General features: G+C 32.6%; 1 protein-coding gene across 25 annotated transcripts in view; it reads left to right on the top strand.

Moving 5' to 3' along the window:
• Positions 1-19,215, top strand: part of LOC128248317 (uncharacterized) — a 167,708-nt gene that overhangs the window by 126,445 nt on the left and 22,048 nt on the right. For 22 of the 25 annotated variants that reach the window (XM_089354667.1, XM_089354663.1, XM_089354665.1 and 19 more), the window contains one exon: positions 16,062-16,157. The exons of the other annotated variants lie outside the window; for them this stretch is intronic. In XM_089354667.1, the coding sequence (XP_089210793.1) occupies positions 16,062-16,157 (96 nt within the window). The remainder of the gene's footprint in view (positions 1-16,061; positions 16,158-19,215) is intronic. 25 annotated transcript variants of the gene reach the window in all.

Raw genomic sequence — 19,215 nt, 5'->3', positions numbered from 1 at the left:
GTGTGTATGTGTGAATGTGTGTGTGTATGTATTCATGTATAAATATATACTTTTGTATATATTTAAATATATATGTACTGTGGGAATATGTGTATGTATGTATGTTTGTAGGTACATGTGTGTTTGTGTGTGCATATATGTACATGCATACATACATACATACATATATATATATATATATATATATATATATATATATATATATATATATATATATATATATATATATATATCATCATCCATATATATATATGTATATATGCGTATGTGTATGTATGTATGTATGTGTTCATGTATATAGATATGTGTATAGATTTGTATGTAAAAATATCTAGATGTATGAATATGTATATGCGTATATATATGTGTATATCATGTATATAAATTTATATATATATATATATATATATATATATATATATATATATATATATGCACATACACGCATATATATTTATGTCAATGATCAAACTGTGTCCAGAAATCATGATTATTCATTTCAAAAAGATTTCCCCCACCCCATTATCGACGTTATGTTAGTTTCATCTGTACATGGCCCTATGTTACCCCTCTTCTGTCCCCTGTCAAAATTAATCCATTTAAGGGACGATTCATAAAAACTTAAGAAATACATTTAAACAAAAATAATAAAAAAAATATAGAATTAAACAAAATCCCTAATAGCAAAAAAAAAAATTTATATACAATAAAAAGAACCCAAACAAAACCGAAATATAAATAATAAAAGTAACATGATTGAATATATATTAATTATGCATATTAATTATTATGATTATTATTATTATTATTATTAATTTTTAAAAAACTAAATAATGGTAAATCATTTTTGGTCTGTGAGATTTGTATTGTAACTTAACAAATATTGTTATTGCTATGTACAGTTAGTGTATAACTTTTATGACCATCTGCTATTTGGAATTACCATTATGCAGGATCTACTCTTTAATTTTTTTTTTTTTCACATTTTATTTTTTTTTTTACAAAAATATATATTTTCCATTCACCTATTTTCACTAATCACTCTTAGAGATTTTTCCTACTTACTAAAAATAATTAGCAAATAATATAATGATATATCTTTTTTTTTTTCAAATATTATCATTTTAGTTTTGCATGTATTGTCTTTGATTTAACTATGAACTCAATTCTTATAGCTCATCATATTTATTCTGATGAAGTGGTTCACTTTGTTGTTTACATTTATCAAGTGACAAAACTAACATCTCCATAACAAGCTAAACTTAGATTTATTTTTGATTACCTCGTGTGTAACCGATATTATTTTTCACATCATGCTGGGCTTCTCTGCTACACTGGCTAAAATAGTTTAAACCTATAACTAAATCAATTAGGAATAATATTTATCTTGCAGCATAAAAGCTTATCCTATGTTATGGATATCATTCTGATGAATAAAGTTTATCAAGATTGGCGTGCATGTAATATATATATATATACATACATTCATACACACCTATCTTTACTATATATATATATATATATATATATATATATATATATATATATAGGCGCAGGAGTGGCTGTATGCTAAGTAGCTTGCTTACCAACCACATAGTTCCAGGTTAGTCCCACTGCGTGACACCTTGGGCAAGTGTCTTCTACTATAGCCTTGGGCCGACCAAAGTCTTGTGAGTGGATTTGGTAGACAGAAAATGAAAGAAGCCCGTCGTATATATATATATATATATATATATATATATATATATGTATATGTATATGTTTGTGTGTTTCTGTTTGTCACCCACTACCATTAACTTAGTGGTTCATCAGAAGAGAGTGATAGAATAAGTACTAGGCTTACAAAGAATAAACCCTGGGGTTGATTTGCTCGACTAAAGGCAGTGCTCCAGCATGGCTGCAGTCAAATGACTGAAACAAATACAAGAATAGAAGAATACATACGACATACCTATTGGATGTTATACACTGCTAGTCACAATGCACTTCCAGTTCTTATTTTGTTGTACCTTTCTCTTCCATTTGGCCCAAGACTATCAGATTACAGTTAAACAAATTGTTTAACTAAATTGTTTTACCATCATTGTGGAGGCCTTCTGAATAGTCTTTTTTCCATCTCTTGGATACCATTCAGCAACTGCATGGGTCCACCTGTTGTCTGTGAACTTTGCGACATGTCTGGTCCAATTAAGCATTTTTACAGTAACCTGATTGGCCCATGAGACAAAAGGTTCATGGAAAGAGTTATGCTAAGAATAACAATGTAAGAGCATATTTGAAATGTCCATATATATCCAAAATAAGGTCCCTCAACATTGTAGTTTCAGGAAGATGAAAAAGTTTAACAAAAAACAAAGAATCTATTAAAAAAAAGTCAATATAGTGCCACTGTGAACCCATCCATTAAGTTTCAATGATTGGAATTTTCAGACCAAATTCTTTAGCAAGTGCTACAGAAATATTTTTACAAGTTACAGTTTGATCTTATCTGACACAACTACAAATTTATAAATTTTGCTTTTCTTTAATTTTTTTTTTCTGACTGCTTTCATAAATTGTGTTAAAAATACCACGATCATAAAGAAAGTGAGAAATCAATAAATGAACTCAGAATGACTTCCTTAGGAAAACTGATGATCGATGTATTCAAGTAATAATTCCTTAAATATTAAATAATATTTTATATGATGTTTAAATAGATCGATTGAAGTAGATTGCTGGAAACAAATAACAAAATTCTCATATATCACGTATTGTTTTAAATACAAAGATATCAACAGCTTCAATTAACTGAAATATAACCAAAACAAAACAGTTACAAAGTCTCAAAGACTCTATCAGATGTAATTAGAAAGTTTAAATATTACCTGCCATTCAACAATGAGTGAAGTTTAACACTGTAATCTAATAGTCTTGAAACTCTGCTCTGCAAAAATAGAAATAATTCTGGTATTCTGTACATGGAATTTAATGTTTAATTCAATGATGCCAACTAACATTTGGAAATGTATAGTAACAGCATAAAAATGGCTCGTTCAGATTATAGCTACATATGTTTCCATAGTGCGGCTAGTTATTCAATAATGCTTAATATTACATAGTGTTGCACAACTTTTGCATTATTACATACCATCACCATTTCATCAGGCATTATTCATTATTGAACCTTTTATCAGCAAAATCAAACTGTGAAGAAATATGTCTGCTGATAAATATATTGAAAGTGGGAGTTGTCAAATTGGAGCAGGAGATAATTTGAGGTGCAGTCAATCAATTTACTTCATTTGCTAAAGTAGCAAAAACTGTAGTAATAATTGTAGGTGTCAAAGTTGATGAGGGAGTGGTCATATCAACCTTACACCATTTAACAGATAAATACATTTACCAGCCAAAAGTTTACCAACAACGTTTACAACAATGAACTTTCAACAGTCAACACAATAGATTTTACATTATATATATATAATTTATAATTTAGACATATATATATAAATATAACACACTTGCACAGACAGATACATACAAATGCATTATACAATTTTATATGGACTGTACTTGTTTAGATTTTAGTTGCAAATAAAAGATTTCTGAAACTGTGATTCGAATTGATTGCAGAAAATAGCTGTGGGAGATCAGAAATCATTTAAAGGATGAGAGAACACAGAATTAAGATGATTGTGTTACAGTATTTCATACATGTCAACTCTGACAGGAAAAATGATATGCTTCATGAAATCTAGGTGAATACCTCAGTTAGCACTCCGTGGGATAAATCCGGCTAACAGTATGAGAATAGCTTTAGGGCTCTGATGAGAATAGTTTTAGGTTGTTCTATTAATTAATTGATCAATTATGCATACAAGCCTTTGCAAAATGCAGATAGAGTTCCTCAAGCCATTCGAAACATAAGTAAACATATAAAGTTATTTAACCCTTTAGAACTCAGATTATTTTGTCAAATGTAATGCTTATTTATTCACATTGGTTTGAATTAGTCATGCATTATCTTGTAGCTTTAAGATTTCATTGATGTGATTGCTTGTTTTCACAATGGCATTGTAGGGTAGGTGTGAAAGGCTGGATCTGGCAGGTTTGAATATAAAACAGGTGGAATATTTTAGCCAGACATGGTCGGTTTAAATGCTAAAAGGTTCAGAAGATAATTCTTCATTTCTGTATCTGATATATAATGTTACATCTTCTGCTTGGTGTAGTCTGCTCTAATTCTGTTTTCCTAATTTTTGGTGTACACTATTTATGTTTTTTTTTTTATATATATATAACATATTGGATATATTGTTATATCTTCATAAAAGAATGATATACAAATGATGCCATGAAAGGAACTGAGTTCGAAGTCAGTTTTTTTTTCTCTTGAAACAACATTTCCACACTACTGCAGATTCTAGGTTAATGACAAGATATATACACCTTGTCTTCAAAGATGAACATGAGTGCATCCTAGAAATCCTGATCTATGCCTACTGACCTGAGTTCACTGAGTAAGTGATTTTGCTTCTTAGCTGACCCTGGGCCATATAAATGATCAGGTTAGTTGGAAAGAATGAAGTGAGAGTGGTCACTTTCTTTGAGGTATGGCTCAGTGGTTAAAATATTTGGCTCATGATTGTAAGGCTGTGAGTTCAATACCTGACAGCATGTTGTGTTCTTGAACAAGACACTTTATTCCACGTTGCTCCAGTGCACTCAGCAAGCAAAAATGAGTGGTACCTGTAATTCAAAGGGCTAGCCTCATCACATTCTATGTCATACTGAATCTCTGTGAGAACTACATTCAGAGTATGCGTGTCTGTGGAGTGCTCAGCCACTTGCATGTTAATTTCAGGAGCAAGCGGTTCCACTGATTGGATCAAATGGAACCCTTGTTGTAACTGACAAAGTGCCAGTTAATGGTTGAAGAGAAGAATGGGTAATCTGGTCTTCGCAGCAAGGTGGAGTTCCTTAAAATGTCCAAAAGGCTCTTGCCTCCTCTGTTTTGTATCATTCATGTGTCTAATGAGAATTTTTCTCTCAGCATCTTGTAGATGTCAGATGACATCTTCAACAAAATCTGCCTACTTGATAGTACTTTGGTGGGGAGTTCCTCAAAGTGCTCCCCTTTTTTAGTATTTTTGTTTTTGTTTTTTGCATGTTGTGTTATGGACCTCAATGGTTCCCTGTAATTTTCGTGTTTGGCAGTTGATGTTGCTGTTCTTTTTATGTGTGTTTTACTGTAATTGTGGTGTTTGTGGTTTTGTTATTGTTGCTGGTATGGTTGTAGGTTTGACTGTCCTTGTTTTGTGGTGGTGGTGGTGGTAGTTGTGTGGTTACGTGACTGGTTGATAAATGGTTTTCTACCCTTGTGTCGGGACTACCATCTTGACCTTGTCACATGAAAAGGTTTTGAAATCAAATGTTTGAAGTGGAAGAGAGAGTAATGTGAGTTCATGTGTGTGTGCGTGCTTACTTGGGGGAAGAGCACTGGTGAGAGGCTTCTTCTGATTGTGGTAGCAAGTTCTGTTATTGTTGGGAGGAGGTGGGATTCTGTTGTTACCGCTTCTGCAGTTGCTGTTGTTGCTGCTGGTGTTGTCAATGTTGTTGTTTTTGTTGGTGTGGTTGTGGTGTTAGCCTTCTCTCATTTGACCTCTGCCATTGGCAGAAGGCCCTTAGGCAGTTGGTCAAATCACATGTGTGGCACCTGTGTCTCCTGCCTTCCACTGCTGTTTGGCAGCTTGATTAGGTCAAGGACATTTTTTAGCCTTTTCTGACTTGTCTAGATCAGGAGTTCTGTTCCTATAATCCACCATTTTTTAAAATTCTGGCATAATATTTATATCACCAAGATGGTTACCTCATCGTTCTTGTCATTCAAAATGGCTACCACTAGTTACTGGGTGTTTATTTTATTTCTAGTGGCATATCTACCACCCTCACCTTTACTACTTGTTGAGAATGAGGATAAAGTTCTCACCCTCAACTGGAGCATTGATGTAGCTCGTTGGTTTGCTTTCACAAAGGAATCTGATCACCACTGTCCTCTGTTACATGAATGCCATGTTATTTTTCCAATTCCACACTGCATTCAATCGATTCTACACCCGAATACGGATTTCCTATCCATGGACATTTTGTGCTTATGCATATGCACTTGTTGGTCATCGTACACTTCTTGGCATTCTCCATCATCTCCAGATCTATGGCTATGGCGATTTTCCTACTTGCATTCTGTACAAAGCTTCTGGCTTTTCTTAGCTCCTGTTTTGCACTTTTAATTGCTCTTCAATTTCTGCTGCACTTGTCAAAGAATTCGTCCTTGCAGTTGCTTTGCTGTGACTGCTGTTAGTATTGTTACTGCTGGTGCCACCTTCAAAGGTGATGGAGCTGCCGACCACTGTGGAAAATCGGTGGTGGTGTTTGGTCAGCCAACTGGTCATTGAGCTTATGGCAGTGGTATTGTTATTGCCTGTCAGCCTGTGCTGTTGCTACTACTGCTTGGCAGGTTGTTGATGTTGTTGCGAACAGCTCTTTCCTCCCCAATACTATCTATGACAGTGTGATAGCAGGGTGATGGTAGTGACAGCTGACCAGGGGAGGGGGAAGTTTTTCTTTGGAAAAATGCTTGAAAATAAAGGAGAGGCTTTCAGTGGTAGCTTCATTCCCCCCTGCTTACAACACCTTTCAAACTTCCTCTCTCTTGTTGGTTGATAACCGAAAACTGTGCCATGTTGGATGTTTATATTTTTAAAAATATTTTCTGATACCAAAAGAAAAAAAAATGTTTTTATCTTTTAAGGTTTAGCCTTAATGGGGGAAGAAATAGAAACAAACCCCTAAAAGAGTAAGCTATCAGTTTTCCTCCAATGTATGAAGCTGTAGCAATATGTGACACAGGTGGAGTTTGATATCCTACAGTTAAGTGCAGGGGTATGTTGAGGGAATTTTGGGTCTCCTTCCTAAACACGTCTGTAACACAGGCACCAGAAAATAATACATATCAACGAACTAAGAAGGGAGCCTCTACATCATCACTCAACCAACTGGAACAAGCATCCAAATTGCCCTCAAATTACATCCTAACACCTTAAAATAAAAAAAAGAAAAGAATATATTAGATAATTTAGTTGTAGAAATCCCTGAACAGACAGGATGGTCGTGGTTGGAATGTTTTGATCATGGTTCTGCTGTATTTGCATTCATCAGAGTCAAATAAGATATTATAGAAGATTCTTTGAATTATTCACTTCTTCTCTTCTTCTTCATTCTTCTTCTTCCTTTCTTAGGTTTCTACCTTACACCCTCTTCCTTTACATCTTTAGCTCTCTCTCTCACTATATATATTTATAGTCTTTCATCTCTAATCCCATTTAAATTCTAAATCTTAAAATGGTAATAGTTGTAACCGTTGTTAATTTATATTTCTTCTTGTTCAATCATTTTTCTTATTTGTTCTGGAATATTCTCTTGTTGTTTGCCTTATTATTTAATTATTTATCAAGATATTTGTTGTCACATGAATATATTTTTTGTAGATTTACTTTTATAGTCAATTTCTTTGTATTTTTTTTTCTTTTGCCTTTTCACACTGATATTAATAAATATTTAACAAGGAAACAAGCAATTATTGGTTTCTTACGTCTGCAAAAATTTTAATAATTGTTTTAAAATGAAGGGTGAACAATAAGTTGTGGTCTTCATGTCTTACTTGGAGCATTATTATTGTCAGTGAAGAGAGACTTGTTCAAACTTATTCATGATATCAGTTCACAAAAGTGACGCCAAGACTGAGCAGGCAGCTTCATGGAAGCTTCAACATTTACCTACAAGCCAAATGAAGGGGCGTTCTACCTGCATCCATCAAAGTTTATTATTTGAATCTGACATTTTCACATAAAAAGCAACCATGCTGGCACCATGTAAGAAGCACTCAGTACACTCTGTAATGTAGGAAAGGCATCCAGCCATAGAAACCAAACCAAAACAGACAATGGAACCTGGTGTGGCCCCTGGGCTTGCAAGTTCCTGCCAAGCCATCCAACCCATGCCAACATGATGATGATGATGATGATGATGATGATGATTCCTTTAGTTAGACTCCAAATATAAAATATGGTTGGCAATCCCGATTCCAAGCCATCTCAGTATTATTCCAATCCACCAAATAACAATAATGCTGGATAATTCAGATCTCAAAAGTAACAACTCTGGTGCTGTTACTAGTTCATTGGGGGTGGAATTTTTTACAAGGAAGAACTATGTTGATCCATTTTGTGTTTCTAATCAGTTCCAATGTTTCCTGGTCAAGTAAGCAGAATTAAGTAAAAAAATAACTGGCTGTAAAAATGACAGAACCATTCCTGTTGGAAATATATAAAAAAGGTGGTGAATTTTCCAGTTTTGGAAATAAAGTATAAGAAGAAATATATTTGTGCCAAAGTGTGGACTTTGAAATATTTTGGTTCAACCCAAGTCCTTCTTCTTTTAGAGAATGTGTTGAAGTGACTGGATGAAACTTGATGGCGAATTCTTTGAATATTTTATAATCAGAGGTATTCGTTCACAGATAACTATCCCTAATTAAGTTTAGGGAAAGGAAAATGGAATGGTGATATAACTCAACCAAGAGTAGTCTCAGCTTTGATGGAGTTCACATTGATCATCTCTCAATATATTGGCTAAAATGGAATGGAAAGTAATCTTGGCAGTTGCAAACTCTGAGTAGTAAAGTTGCTAAATTAGATGTAGTAAAGCATTCAACCCACTGTTTTTTTTTGCTGTCTCGGCCATCTCAATTGCACTATAAGCTGTTAATATTTTATTTTGTATTTTAAAAAAAAAATAGCATTTCATAATATTTATTAACTTGGTGAAGCAATCTCTCCTTTCTGCTTTGACCTTTTTTTAAAAAAAACATTTTGAATTGTGAGTAATGATCTTCCAGTGTGTCTTAGTAGATAGAACTGCATGTTTTTCTTTTATTTATCCAACGATTGTGAGTCGATGTGTATCAGGTGTCTGTCTGTGCGTGTGGCAACGAGTTTAGTAGCTTCAATTGCATTATCGAATGATAGAATGACATAGAAAACTTATTGTTGCATTTACTTATTTGTTGATTTAGATCTAACTTTGTAATAGAAGTATTGTTCAGCTTTAGGTTTGTCTTAACATCCTCCTCTCTCCTCTCCCCTCTTTCTCTCTCTTTTTCTCACTGATTTCAAACAACTAATTTAGTGTAGTTCAAATTTTGTCTCTAATTATCTTTATTCTCTTTTCCTTTATTCCTTTTTCATACTCTTTTACCGTTTTTGTTGCCTTTTTCTTTTTTTTTTGCTGTTATCTGGATTTCTTGGTGTGCCTTTTTGAGACATGTCTTCTTAACATTGCATCGAAATGGTATATACAAAGTGTGACTAGAACTGTTCTTTTATTTTCCTAAGTCATTATTGATTGAAGCAGAAAGGCACTGCTCAGACCCTGTGGTAGCCCTCTCAGATCGGAAGATGAGGTGAGACTGATGTATTTAAGGCCAAACTTTGAGAGGCAAAGGTTATTGTGTCGTGAGAATACCTGGAAACTGAAGAGTGTTCATCCAGAACAGCGGTGACTAAAATCGAAGTATTGTATATAATGGTACATCAGGGTATATATATATATATATATATATATATATATATATATATATATATATATATGGTAGGGAGATGAGAATTAAAGAAGTGGGTACAACATGGTAGATTTCAAGGGAGTTGGGGATGCAAGACCAAAACCCATTTTATTAACTTTAATTGATGGTAGCCTGATGATTGCAAGAACTCTAGAGACTATCTTCACTAAATTCACCACACTTTCTTAATGATTCCTCATATGATAGAATATCACAGCAGATCAGTTATAATGTTCTTTCTGAAGAGGTTAAATAACTTTACTAAACAAGTACCAATTGATTTTTATTACCATATTTGATGGCATATAAGACACATTTTCTTCAAAAAACGAAAAAAAATGCCTCAAAAATTCACCCTGGGTCCTATATGCAAAATTAGGCTTATATTGTTTTCTACTCCAGGCATAAAGACTGAAATTTTTGGGGAGGGGGTTAGTTGATTAGATCGACCCCAGTACACAACTAGTACTTAATTTATCAACCCCAGTACGCAACTAGTACTTAATTTATCAACCCCGAAAGGATGAAAGGCAAAGTCAACCTCAGCGGAATTTGAACTCAGAATGAAAAGACAGATGAAATACCGCTAAGCATTTCGTTCAGCATTCTTATGATTCTGCCAGCTCACCACCTTAAAGTTAGGTCTATATTACATATGGTAACACTCTAAAAAGTTTGTTTCCTGCATATGCGTTATTGGAATTGGGATGTATCTAATATGCTCATGTGTCTTTTATCCCATCAGATGTGGTAATTAAAATATTGCTAATGATAAATTCTTTGGTCTGCATCAAATCATTAATAAATAAAATAGACATCAGTAAAGCTGATTATCACGTTACTTAATTTCTCCATCTGCTCACATTTTGTGTAGTTGGGAGTAAAACCAAAAGTTGACCATTCTATATTGACTCAATATAGAATATTTGTTTATTAAGTCCCACCAACAGGTTTAAGGGAAATTTAAAAGGGTTTTATAATTTAGATCTTAACTTCAAAACTACAATATTGAATTAACTCAGCCATGCTAATTAATTAGTTAAATTAAATATTACAAACTGACCAACATAGTTAAGTATTAATTTGTTATTTGGCCAGTGCTTACATTATAATAATTTTGTTCGTAAACCATAGAATTCATTTAAATCTCACTGTTTAGGAAATTCCTCAAAGATTATTGATGACTGTATGGCATCTATAACTCGTCTCTCCACATTATCATTCCTTTCTGTTATTCATCTACAAATGTCTTATATCTAAGCTATTCACACTCTTTGTATTGCTACAGTAATAAAGAACTACTTTCTAATAATAGCTCAGAGTCTTTAGACATTCTTGTAAACTTTCCATTTACTCTTTGAGAATGGTCTTCATTTTATAGTATTATTCTTTGACTACTTTCTCTATACATTGCAAAGCATTGATTTCAATTATGTAAATTCATAGCGCCTGTTTTGAAGTTCTTTTCCAAGAAATCACCTTCCAATATTTATTCTTCTATAACTATCTGCCTCACTAGCTTGTTTCACACAAGCTTGCCATGACACGTAATTGCTTTGATATTTATCTTCTCAGAAATAAATGGTATCTCACATATATCAACCGTTTTCCTCGTTTCTTTGTGTGAGAGCAAATTTCTACAAATTCATAGATACTATCTAGTGTTTTTGGTTCTGATAGGAACCCAAATATTTGTTTTGCCTTCCTTATACGAAGTATTAATGTCCCACCCACTCATAATCCTGTTGTTTGAAGAGGAAAAGAGAAAGAATCTTTTTAACTCACATAATATTGCTATTTTCAATCTATTTTATCTTACACACATCAACTTTCAACTTGAAGTTCCACTCCATATTTTCTCCATTTTCTCTCACCAGACATATTCCAGTTTAGCCTATCTTTCCTCTCATCTTTCTTTAAGAGAATGTGTGCTCCTATCCAGTAATTGAAGACATATCCTATATATACATATACATCTTCTTCATTTATTTTTATGAGCTGTTGCTTAATTCATAAATAAGAATTATTTTATGATTCTGGGATATAAAGTAATCTCAGTAGACCATGTGTTACACAGGCCTTATTTGTATGGAAGTTATCATGTTTAAAAATATGTTAAAATACTAGAAGATTAATTCGTTAAAAGTAAATAAAGACTAGAAATATATCTTGTTCTGTTAGTAAAAGCAAAGTGTGATGTTAGATTAGCGAAGATGAAAATATGGTTAATTCATGAATGCATAATAAGGCCAGATGCAATGATGTATACGATCTCCTCATTGATATCATTATCTTCCTTTTGCAAAAGTAAAGATATATGAATATTGATGAGGAAGAACTGATTGTACAATTTCTTGTCATCTTTATCAGTAACTGAATTGAACGCATCAATAGAAATACTTTTCTAACTGTTTTGTAAGGGGTGGCCAGAACAGTGTCATTACTAGGAGAAAACTACTGAAAGGAGCAGATAGAAGTTTATTAAAATTAAATGTAGACCCATGTCTGCCCTGGTTCATCATCAAGGGCAACTGGTATCAGGATTAATAATAATAATACAACCCCTTTTGGGGAGTGACTTATTGTCAGAGACTACATGAAATATCATTTAGTGAAACTTTATAAGATGTTGACTAATAGAAATAATTTACTGTGGGTACTTAGATGGACAATTAAACAACATGGTGTTGAAGTTCTATAGAGCTGTTTATGTGTGTGTGGTTTTGTATGTGTGTGTGTGTGTTAGTTACAGAAGCAATCTTCTAAAACTGGGAGAAAGGGGGAAGAAGCCGTACAACGGCAATCTGGTCCAGATGCTGGTTTCAGTTTCTACCCCACTGTACGGAACTTTGAGAAATGTCTTCTACTGTAGCCCTGGGTTGACCAATGCCTTGAGTGAATTTGGTAGATGGAAACTGTGTGGCAGTCCCTGATATGTGTGTGTGTCCGTGTGTCTGTGTGTATCTTTGTGTTTGTCTCCTCCACTACTTGGCTATTGGTTTTGGTTTGTTTGTGTGCCTGTAACTTAGCAGATGGCAAAAAAGACTGATATAATCAGTACCAGGCTTAAAAAATAAGTATTAGAGATTGATTTGTTCAACTAAACCCTTGAGGAAGTGCCCCAGCATGGCTACAGTTTAATGGCTGAAACATGTTAAAGAAAAATGGTAAAGTCTTGATAACTCCATTAGTTGATTAAAGACTTACTTATAAATTTTCCATATTTTAAATATCTAGAAATCTGACAGATAATTTCCACTGGCAGTGCTCCAGCATGGCCACAGCCTTAGGACTGAAATGTATAAAAGAATAAAAGCATAAATGCATTTGAAGCATTTTCATATCTTTATTTGGTGTAAAGTGTGCTGGAAAAAATGGGGAGTCTGTGGTCTAAATGGTAATGCTCCTTGAAAGGTTGAGACTAAAAGCAATGAGAAAGATTAAGTGCATTTGGGGATTAACTAGCATTTGGGATTAACTAGCAAGTATAAGAGAGAGTAAGATTATGTCCTGACCACTACTTTATATAAACAATAGAAACTTGTATCTTGAAACCAAGCTCCAGCATGGTGCATAAACTTTCTGATGCTCTGTGATCCATTTTGATATGCCAAGCACCTTTTTCACTCTTTTACTAGTGCTATGAACGGTGCAAACAACAACTCTGTCCATCCTATTTTATCTTATCTATCTGTGAGATTTTTCAACTCCATCACTGATCTCATACTGATTGTTTTCCAGTTTCTCAATTATGTAATAACGATCTATTTATTTATCCTCATCTTCTTAGTCTCCATTCCCTTCCACATTTTCTATTAATCTGATATTCAATAATAGTTTTCTTTTATGGAATGATATTGAAATGGTGGAACCAAATAACTTGACATTTAAAAATTTAGAGTGAAAAAAAAAAAGAAGTGTAAAATATATTTTTTAGTATTACAGATATTATATTTGTAAATATAGAAGTATTTAAAAAAAAACTTATTTTTCATAATTCATAAAGTAAGAGAAATAAATGAAATGACATACACTCCTTCAACAATGACAGAAAAGAAATTTTCTGATCTTGATTTGTTAACTCCTAATTTCAGATATATCAAAGAATTTTATATTTAAACAAAATACGAAACAAAATACCTCAAGCTAAATCCTTTGGCTCTTTATTCTTCTCTTTATTTTCTCTCTATCTCTCGCTCTCTCTCTCTCACACACACGCACATATATATATGTATGTATATATATATATATATATATATATATATATATATATATATATATATATATGCATATATATATATGTATATATATATATGTATATATATGTATATATATATATATATATATATATATATATATATATATATATATATATATATATATATACACACACACATATATATACATATATATATATATATATATATATATATATATTTTAGATAAAATACTTTTTTTTTTTTTTGCAATAAATTCTATTTTGGGATAAATGGCTCTTTTGAATAAATTCTTAGATTCTTTCTTCCACTTTTAAAGTTCAAAGTAAAAAAAAAAAAAAAGTAATAATAAAAACAAAGCAAAAATGTGTTTGAACCAAAAATAAGTTAAAACCAATTAGGAAACTGTGCTGTAGATCTATGTGTGAAAGTATTCTATGCTCTGCATGCTGGGTTTTCAAATGAAGGAATGGCTGATATGACATTTGGCTGAAGTTATCTAAACAATTCTCACAGACTCAATGATATAACCTTTGAATGATGCCGTGAAATTACATTTTTAATTTTAATTATTTTTTAATATAATTTGTTTTTAAATTTTTTTTCTTTCTTTTATCCAATGTTTTTTTCCCCACCACTTTTTCCAAGTTTAGTGAAATCTTTCTATGTAGCAAGTAATATGATAGATAGTTCTTTTATATTTTTTTTTTGTTTGATTTTTGTAGCAAATTTTTGGCTAAATTACTGGAACCAGTGTGACGGCATATTGCCTACATTAAATTCTATGACATTAAAAAAAAGAAAAAAAATTAATTAATTAATCTATAAAAAAAAAACCACCAACAGAAAAAAAATTCAATACCACAAAACAAATATTCATTAATATAATAAATGTTATTATTATTATTATTATTATTATTATTATTATTATTATTATGGTGGCAAGCTGGTAGAATCATTAGTAGCATTTCTTTAAGTGCTCTTGATGTTCTGAGCTCAAATTCCACTGAGATCGACCTTAGGGGTCGATAAAATAAGCACTATTTGAACAGTGGGACTGATGTGATTGACATATCCACCTATATTTAAGTTACTGGCCTTGTGCTAAAATTTGAAACCATCATTATTATTATTATTATTATTATTATTATTATTATTATTATTATTATTATTATTATTATTATTATTATTATCATCATTATTATCATCATGAAAGTGTTTCACTGTTCGTTTTGCATTTTGTCCCATCTGATCAACTTTTGCAATTCCCTTTACTTAATAAAGTACAAAGAGAATTTCCAGAATGTTGACTTTTATTGGAAAAATACTCAAAGCATCTTTTAAATCTCTCCGTTCTTACCAATTTACCATTCTAGATGACTGTTTTTTCTCCACAGCTGTTTGTGAGGTTGGTGAGCTGCTGATGCATGTCAACGGTTTCTCCGTGACTGGGGAAAAACTGTTGACATCTTAGAAGGAATGTCTCCATAATCATCCTTAATAATAATAATAATAATAATAATAATAATAATAACAATAATATCTTCTATTTGCTAGAAGGGCTGAAAATGTTGGGGACAGGACGAAAGGGAAATTCAATAGTAATAATAATAATAATCACATGTTTAATTAATATGGATTCTTTCCCAGATAAATTTATTTTTATTTACCTATTTCTTCATTTTTTTTTTTGCTGTAAATAATTTTCAAAGTATTTTCATAATCAATCACTCAATCACACACACACACGCACACACATGCATGCACACACACACATACATAAACTATAAGTGAAAAATACATAAAAAAATGTTATGATTATTGTATAAATTATTTCCCTGACAAAATGGCTTCATCAAGTTTTAAACTGATGAGCAACATACATGAAACTATTGAATACCATTCAATAATTTTTGTAGAAATATTAATGATTCGTCCCCCCTTTCACTTTTTTTTATTTATATATCCATTTTTGTTTTGCCAATCATCAATCTTCTGTAACTGGCCTCACTGTACTGCCTCTCCCCCTTGCCATCTCTACTCTGCTTTGCCCAGCCCAGTCCATCCCAGCCCAGTCCGGTCTGGTCTCTTGCCCCATCCCTTTAATGGGACCCAGAATGTAGTAGATCCGCTGTTAACGTGAACCTGTCTACTAAGTGTAACATAAGAACCTCTCTGCCCAGGCTGCCCGGCGAAGGCTAGAGGAGGAAGAGAAGAAAAAGAAGGGCAAACGAAAGGGTTTGGGTGGCCTGTCTCCAGAGAAGAAGAAACTACTCAAGGTACTGCCATATATCTGTTCAGCCCCTCTGGCTGCTGCAGACACACTATGTTGTTTTCACTGTATTTTGTTCTGGTCACACTGTTTCCTGTTTACTCTCATCAAAAGCAAGCAGCATGTGTTGTTGTTGTTCTCTCTCTCTCTCTCTCTCTCTTTTTTTTCTAAATATTTAAATATTTCCATTCATTCTCTGCATGACTGAATGATGTTGGATCTTTTCCCTCTGCTTCATGACTCTTGTAGGTTCGGGGGTTGGCACGGAAGGACTGATGCCTTGTGTTTGTGTATAATAAACACACATACATACGTACATACATACATATATACATACATTCTCTGTCTCTATCACTCAATCACATGCAGACACACACACACATATACACATGTACACATACACTCACTCTCTAATGGTGAATGTTGTAGAGGAAAGCTCAGCTCCCAGGAAATTGAGTCAAGGGACTTATCTCTGTTCCTAGTGGAAGTAATTTCACTTCACTGAAGTTACTATTACTGTTGAGAAAATCTTGAACCACAAACCATCCCTCCCCTCTTCCTCCCCATCTCTCTCAAACCCAATAATATTAACCATTCATTGATGAATACTTTTATAAAACTTCAAAGAATATAAATTTATTAATACATCATGCTACGCAATCGTTTCTCAATCATTTTTTTTTATCTATAGCCTCTTTGTTCTTGTTTTACTCAGAATGACCCCTCACAGCTATTCCCTGTCTAAATGACCTTATTATATTTTTTAAACCAGATATTACTCAGAATTTTATAAGACAATTCTTAAAATATTTTTGGCCAAGTAGAAGTATGTCCAATCTATTGCACATAAATTGTAACCCCTAAGGGTCATATGGACTCTGGATGAGAACTACTGTCTACACACATACACACACCTGTCTGTTTAGTACTCTCCTCAATGTTGGCAACACTGTGTAGAAAAAATCCTGTTAACATTTATGTATTTATAGATATGTTAATGGAGATGTTTGGTGTGTCTTCATTATAGTTTTCCAGTTTGATTTTTATTTTTATATAAAATTCATAATGAAGGAGAATGCAAATGATCGACTCATTAATATGCAAAACAGAACTATTATTTGATCTATTCAATTTAAATATTAAATTTCTCTACCATGATTAAAAAGGTGGGGGAAATCACTTGGGTTGATGTTCGAATGTTAGAACAACATGCTCTGCAGTAGGGATGGTATGGTCGCAGTTAACAAACCAATTTAGTCAGAGAAGATTAATGTAAGCAAACATTTGGCAAACATGGGTTTCTCCTGTTGTATTAAACTGGATCTCTTTTAATCTTAAGTCACCTCAAATAGGGTTGCACAACTTGTGCCAAATCAACAACGAACTTCCAGTCCCACAACATAAAACCAGATTACCCTCCTTTGTTTTTTCATAATCCTACGAAATCTGATTGCTTTATAGATATAAGTAAAACTAGAATATATATATATATATAATTACATGCAAGAAAAGCTACATTGTGATAGGCAAAGTTTACTGCAGTATTCATCCAGAGAAAGTATCTCCTATGGGCACACTGTGTCTGAAAACATTACATATATATCTGTGGGAGATGGAATGGCAAATGAGAAAATTAGATGCATTTCTGCCTCGTCAGGTATTATCAGTTACATGTATTCATTGCCAGCATGCTTAGATGAAATCCACCACCACAGATATATATGAAACATAATGCAAGGCAGTCTTATCTATTCCAACAAAAAGTTCTGAGTTATGTTAACAAAAATATTGAATGAGAAATAAAAGTTAACAAAAGAAAATTTTCAAGACTGTCTGGTGTCCAATCATTAGGCATTTTGAAATACTTCAACTAATATTTTGATTTTTGGTGACAAAAATATGAGCTCTGAATGGATATTCAAGATAGAATTTATATGTAACTATTTTTTTCTGCAATACAAAGATCACAACCTTGGTTATCTTTATTATAAGGTTTAGTGTATTCTAGTATCTTCCAAATAATTTTATAGTTTCTGATATTGCTCCCTTAAGCAAAATAAATAACTACTTGTTTTAACTATAGCAGACCCATTCCATAAACCAACCTAAGATGTCTGGGTGACAAAATGGGTCCAACTTTATTGTTGGGTGATCAGTGATAGGAAGGATATCCAACAACAACAACAAGAAGAAAATTTTCTATTCCTCTGAATATAGAAAAAAAAAACTAAGAATTGAATATATAAAACAGTAAAAATACCTTTTGAAAATAAAATATAATTTAAAAAAATTCTAATCAGAAACATTAATTTTTTACTCAGATCTTTGAAACTTAGAATCCAGATTTGAACAAAATATAAAAGACATCTTCATCTAGTGTCTATAGAATGTTCCTAAATTGGTTAATTAAATCTAAAACGGTGGGTTTTAGAATTTTCTACAATTGGCAAAAGAACGCAGATGGAAATGGTCAGTACTAATGCTTACATTAACTGCATGAATGAAGATCAATACAATTCTTTTCTTCTTTCCTTCCTCCTTCAAATTGAGGATGCAAACACTTATAAAACCTACACCAGTCTATGGTTGCTGTACCTGCTAGAAATAGCAGCCAAATCTCACTCAAGTCAAACTATATTACCTTAAAAAAAAAGAGCGAAAGGATGCATTACAAAAAAGATATTAGGGAGAGGAATGTTGAAGGCTTGCATGCCTTTCCTGATGGGTTTGCATAATCAGTGTTGATCTGGGATCAAATAATATCAACAATAGTAACACACTTGCTGGCCTCCTCAACAAATGTGGGCCAGAGGTTTTTTGTTAGTAAGGAAGGTTTGTATTGAACTTACCAAAAACACACACACACACACACACACACACACACACATGTATGTACATGCACATATTTATAAGCCATATTTTGAGAGTTAAAGTATGAAATGGCTTGTCTGGTGTATTTGCATATATTTCTCTTCATATCATCATAGCAAGACATTCTTTCTCAACTTTATGAATCAGATTTCATTCTTAGAAATCTGAAGTAGATTATAAACGCTGAGATTTTT

Source organism: Octopus bimaculoides, chromosome 7, assembly GCF_046866305.1.
Source record: "Octopus bimaculoides isolate indiv1 chromosome 7, ASM4686630v1, whole genome shotgun sequence".
NCBI classification, from domain to species: Eukaryota; Metazoa; Mollusca; class Cephalopoda; order Octopoda; family Octopodidae; genus Octopus; species Octopus bimaculoides.
The sequence above is the reverse complement of the archived record's forward strand: the minus strand, read 5'-3'. Positions and strand labels throughout refer to the sequence as shown.